At 53.0% G+C, this 6,020-nt stretch overlaps 2 protein-coding genes across 2 annotated transcripts in view; both read right to left on the bottom strand.

Moving 5' to 3' along the window:
• PHACADRAFT_251039 (uncharacterized protein) overlaps nucleotides 1-255 on the bottom strand; it is a 1,396-nt gene extending 1,141 nt beyond the window's left edge. The window contains exon 1 of the mRNA XM_007392627.1: nucleotides 184-255. The gene's annotated coding sequence lies outside the window, so the exon portion shown is untranslated. The remainder of the gene's footprint in view (nucleotides 1-183) is intronic.
• A 747-nt stretch (nucleotides 256-1,002) lies between these two features.
• Nucleotides 1,003-1,382, bottom strand: PHACADRAFT_192545 (uncharacterized protein; the record flags this gene model as incomplete). The annotated part of the gene is made up of 2 exons (XM_007392626.1): nucleotides 1,003-1,299; nucleotides 1,359-1,382. 2 exons carry the CDS (start codon nucleotides 1,380-1,382, stop codon nucleotides 1,003-1,005), a joined length of 321 nt encoding a protein of 106 aa, XP_007392688.1.
• Nucleotides 1,383-6,020: the final 4,638 nt, after the last annotated feature.

The raw sequence follows: 6,020 nt of genomic DNA, 5'->3' as shown, positions 1-6,020 counted from the left end.
ACGCGGTCATTGCACCCTAAACTCTTGTGGCCTGTCGTGCTTGTTGTATCATTCATGGGCTTCTTGGTTGCGCGCAAAACGCTGTTTCGCTACTCTGGGGCTTGTGCGCCTGCTCCGCGCGTGACAATGCGACCTCACTGCTCATGAGAAGGGTATGGTATATGTCAGAAGAACATAACTTACGCAAGGACGTGTATGGCGTCGACGCGTTGCCCGTTGACTGACACCGCCGACATAGGCTGACGCAGCGCGGTGGTGACGTGGAACGAGGGATGTTCGGGCGCTTGTTACCATCGGCCGTGCCATCATCCGTTAATTTAGGGCAGACATTCCCGTACTTGAGCAAGTGAAGAGTATACCACCTTTGGACAGTACTTCACGCTTCAAGTGTCATGATCAAAATTTTGTATACTATTTAGTTTCATTCACTAATGTTGTAAGCACATGTTTTACATACAAATCTAGTCTATGGCGCGAGAAATTAGCCAGAGTTAGGTGGTGCATATGAGCAGCTGCTAAGTGCTACCAGGCTCTCCTGAGCCTTGCGCATGCACTAAGCGGCAAGCGCAGACGCGGTGGCTGGTGGTAGTAGACGCCCCTGCTACGCAGCAAGACGCTGTTTCCTGATGAAATGTAGACTAGAGCCCCTCTCATGTACATCTAGGCGACTCTTCCAAAGAAGATGGCCCGGGACTCAGGTTGGGCCGCCGTTCATCATACTGACGCAGAGTTATAGAAGGTGACAGTGACCCGTGTTCTCATCTCTGTGTATCTCTTGGGCTCCGAAATTTGTATCGCGATCTCATATATCACAACGAGATCCGTCGGAAACGGAATTTCTACAAATTGAGCCTCACACGATAGCGGCACTTGAGAATTCGCTACACTAGTATGCTACTGGTTATCTGAAGCTGCCGGTAGGAAGGTGCACAGACCCGAGATACACATGAATAGTTTGTAGTACAGGTGTCACCCTTCGGCGCAGAACGCTCTGCGTATGTGTCAGTCGTTGCCTCGGTCCTCGCTATGATCAAGGGCTACAATATAGCGGATGTTGCTCGGGAGAGACGCGGAAGCCAGCGCAGAAGCGTCTGCCTCTTTCTCTGGTTCTGCCTCAGGACCAGTACCTGGCGCAGGATAGTCTCCTTCAGAGAGGGGACTCATAACGACACCGCTTGATAATGCGCCCATTGCCGGCAGTGGAAGCGGGCGAGTATGGGCGTTTTCCAGCATAAGCGTGCAGTCATGGTACGAGTTCGTGCGCTCGACAAGGCATGCTGTCGCCGTAGGGTAAATTCCCTGCGGAATAAGGTTGTGAGATCGTGAACAAGGCGTATAGGACTGGGCTAAAGGCTTACAACGAGCTGGATCAGGTAAAACATCACGGTATTGTTGATAAATTCAACGAGTACTGTGCTGCCTCCAACACTGCTGGGTAATACAAAAATTGCCAAGGCAGCGGACTTCGACGTCGTCATGAATGTCTGGAAAAACCTTCAGTAACACCGGGGGGGTTGTGATGTACAAAGTCGTACCAACCCACATGATTGCATATACTAGGCCGGACTCGACGAAAAGAGGGAGGACCTTCTCCACTCTCGTGCGTGGACTTCCACTGCTCATATGTTCTCTCATCAGCCGACGGTGCTGCCTACGCACTCGCGCCCGCCTCGTCAGCTTATGTCCTTCGAAGTAACGCCGGTATGTACGCACCACGCTTTCAGCGATATGAGCGCGGTTGACCATAGGTTTGTCGCCCATGAAAATATGATTCCGGACACGCCACTGGTGGAATCTAGCGCTATGTTTATAATGGTACCGTATACTAGTGAAACTGCCAACACAGAAAGCAAGAGACAGGTCCTTCTTCACCCAAGTGCGACCATACCTAAGGTGCCAAGAAGGAACGGCCCTGATATTGCCTGAACGCTGCGATTTCATGGCCAGAGTGCCCACGCCCTCCAGACGACAATTGTATCACTGATGACTATCTGAACTCGCAGTAAGGCATGTGCCGACGGTAAACAGACCGGGGTAAGCCGAAGGTACGTACATTAGCAATGACAAGTCTGTAAAGGATTCCTGACCCTGTCTGATCCAGCTCTGGTTCGGCGATGATATGAGAATTGATACACCTGAAAAGCTGTGTGCTAGATGTCGTATTGTCGAGGCAGGTTGATACCACCATCTGCTGATTCCACGCGTACAGGTACATCCCGTAGATGCACCACACGCTCACCGCAAAGTGAACCGCTGCAAAAAATACATCAGGATGCACAGACATCTGATCCATTTCTTAGACCCAGGCTGTTTTCGCTTGCGCCTGCGCAATGAATGACATGTGAGCTTCGGAACACGACGGAGGGCACTAGTACAGTACTCACACGAAGTCAAATATCACAGTTATTGCTAATATGGAGTATATGCCTGGGAGCGCGTGAGATGTCGTGTAATGTATCGAGTGTGACGAGCGGCTGACCGAAAAGCGCGGTCTCGACCGCAGCATATGGTAGGGTATACAAGACGGTAGATAGCGCCACAGAAACGTCATCTGCGATGTTTGCTAAGAGAATTAACTGCTGTTGTTGCGGCGGGCTAGACATTGAACGCGACAGCAAGAGGTAAGATCAAGAGAAACCTAGTGTTTAGGGGCCTCACCTAGCTGTGTAGGCGGCGACGATATATAGCAGCTCCCACCCCGCGGCGAAAACCATCGTGTACGTGAGATCTAGCGGTGGACGCTTTGATATGGGTCACCGTGTTCACAGCATTTTGGAGATAGATACGCTGGTAACGACAGAGTTGGCACAGCGTATGAAAGGATACAGCTCGCCGCCAAAGCTGCTATCAGATGGCCATCAAACTCCGTAGCTGACCGTGGATGGCCTGGCTGCAGAGAACCTCCTAGTTTGGTAGGGAGCCGCGGAGGCTCGCGCGAAACGCTGCTGATAGCATGACAGGATGCTGGCCTGAACAGATCCTAGACGCAATCAGCGCGGCTCACACTAGAGCCGAGAAAGGACATGCTTACCCTCGCTTACCGCAGATGTGAATTCGGAGCGATGGTGTGGCGGAGCACGGCGTGGTGCACGAAATGGTGGGATAAAGACTGCTAGTGGGCATGTGAGCGGACTGAGGGAGTACGTGTCGTTCGGCGTAGAGAACTCCTGCGGTCCTTCACAGCGAAAGAGCGGGGCGTCATAAACACCTGCGCAATCTTGTCTCCACGCAATCTTTGTTCTTGGAGGTTTTAGCCGCATCTGGACCACATCGACTGACTCATACGTGTCATCAGGTGTCTAATCACCGCCTCTCCAAGGCTACGGGAGGAAAGAGGCCAGGACTTAGTCGTCACTGCAACCGAGTGACGGAAGCGCGAAGAACTTTCTCAGCATGCCCTATCGCGACAGGTCTTCTCTAGATTCTGCCAACCCCAATTGTCTGAGTAGGATGCGAGGCTTATTTCGGGGGTTGAACAACTTCCGACACGCTTTACCACGATGCGCTGGCCTGGATCCCGGAGGATAGCTGCCCTAACACCACGCTGTGATCTTGCTCTTCGAAGCGGGGATGTAGTACCCGGTGTCGCAAGGGTGCCTCCATCCACAGCTCCAACTAGCTCTTAGCGTACAGCTTCTTGCGCTGTTCGTATGTCTTCCGGGGCAGGGTCGAAATCGACATCCAACGTAGCTGATGTTCCCTCTCTTTGTCTTGCTAATAGTGCTCTACCTGTCGCGCCTGTGCTTCGCTTTTCCAATCACTCCGCCGACAAGCATCGTGGTCTAGGAGACAAAACGCCTCTGGAGATCTCGTTGGCCACCTAGGCCGCGACACGCAGTGACTTGTACCTGTACAAGGCGCCCTATAACTCGGCTTTGTGGCACGCTATATATCTGTAGACATGATTTGGGAGTACGTATGAGCTCGCCGCATGCGCCCTCAAGGAATTCTGGTGCGTCGTGAAGTACATGGAAGTACGCACCTAGATGCCAGTACACTGTGAGCCGCCAGCGAACAGTCGTCTGAGAGAGAATATGTATGCGCACTTGGGTCCAAGTCCTATAACGTCCTTCGAACTAACGGCCTGCGCTCTTCCTCTGCCTCGCGCTCGCGGATATGTGCGCACGCCTATTCTCGGTGAATTATCGCAGCTGCTCGTGGTCACATACGGCGAGCACCTCGAAGGGCTGTCTCAATAGGATATGAGATAGCGTAGAGGAAGCAGAGGATGAATCTGAGGGCACGCGAGCGCTCCGAAAAGGTGCGCAATTCGAAGGCGGCAAGGGAACCAGCAAGATACCGCGCTAGGTGCAAAGGCCGGCGTGGGATAAAGCTGAAACAATCGTGAGATCAGCAGATACGATATTATACGAGCCGTGGCTAGTGGGCAAGCCTGTCATAGACGAGAGGAGGACGCGGCGGGCGCAAGTGCCGGGGGTCGTCAACGCTTTGTGGCGCCAAGGTATTGTCGGCGCTTCCGGTTTGGACAGACTGAGCTTGCATCCACCGTGACTCGATTTCCGTCTTCCACCATATACTCTCACACAGCCTATCTCCTGGACGTCACAGTTTGCAACATACCCTCTCCTTAGTCTGGGTTGCCCCTCTCCTTCCTTCAATCGCTAGCACGACCATGTGAGCTACACGAAGGATTGCCGTCATAGACCGAGTATCCTTTCTGTGAAGATGGCGTAGAGCGATTCGCCAGGTCTAACACCCGCCCAAATCCATCGCAGCTTTCGTCTAGGGATACAAATCGGGAGGGAGTGGCCACTCGTACGAAATATCACGGAGCTATCAGGTGCGCAGACATACTCATCGCCGACCGGCTATTGCCTAAGGGCCTATACAAAGCGACAGAATAATCTCTAGATGTCACATGTCCATAAATGAAATGATGACCCTCAACCTTGTGCTCGAGGTCGCTCAAGGTGCGCAATTCAACAAATGTAATGCAAATGAACTTACGCGGCGGGCTCCAGTGGCCCGGTAACCAGCCCGTGCTCCTTTCGCTCGCTACCTACGAACGCTAGGGCAAGAGGATCTCACTTTACAATCAGGACCCCGCCCCTCCCGTTCCCCCTTGCTGCGCTGTGAAGGGATAAAAGCGTCGTCTATATCGCGCTCAGTCACGCGATGCTCGAAGGAACGATCTCTCCTGCTAAACGATGTCCACCTCGCTCGCCCTATCGACAGAGGCTGACGACACTGCCTTGGGATAGAACTAAGCATGGAGGACATCGCCGCCGAATTCTTGTCCCACATATGGAAAACTTACGACTGGCGCAAGCAGACGTTCGAGATAGAAGGCGAGCTGAAGCTCAAGGACAAGAAGGTTGTCAGGTACGATACCACTGTTTCTCAGGACAGCGTCACGAAATAATGTTTAGGCAAGCGTCCTCTGCAGCTATAACCAGTGTATTGCAGCAAGACGTGCGAAAGCTGGTGCGTCCGTTGGGATCTCGAAGTCTCCTCGCATCTCTTACGCGGGCACTAAGACTGACAGGGATTCAAGAAAATCTACCGCAAAGACACATACCAAGAAGGATCCCTCGTTTTTCCGTCCTTCACTTGCGTCGAAGAGCAAGTCCTTTCCCCTTTCAAAGCGCCCGTGAAGCGCCGATATTGGCCGGGTGACGTGCACGGGCTCGACGATCTGCACGTTGTCTCGTCGGTCGCACATCTTCATGGACGAGTATTCTATGGACTTGCGCAGCGGCAAACGCAACGTCTTCCGAGTGTGCTCGGAAAGCTTGAGCATGAACGAGGTAGAGCACATGAAGACCCTTGTGCGGCGGTCGTCCGAGAGCGGTACCCACATGTAAGTCCTAGTATCCCTCCTGGAATGTCTGCCTTGCACTCAACTTACTCCGTATCTCACAGCGTGTCTTAGCCCGCGACATAGGCACACCGGTGGGCGCGAGCAGTGCGCCTGCGGACCCAGAATGGGAGTTCACTACTATCACACTCGATGGCGCCGAGCACGCCGTTGTAGCACCGTGTGGATACGAGGTATAAAG

Source organism: Phanerochaete carnosa (genome assembly GCF_000300595.1).
Source record: "Phanerochaete carnosa HHB-10118-sp unplaced genomic scaffold PHACAscaffold_2, whole genome shotgun sequence".
Taxonomy (NCBI): domain Eukaryota; kingdom Fungi; phylum Basidiomycota; class Agaricomycetes; order Polyporales; family Phanerochaetaceae; genus Phanerochaete; species Phanerochaete carnosa.
This window is presented reverse-complemented; position numbering and strand designations above follow the sequence as displayed.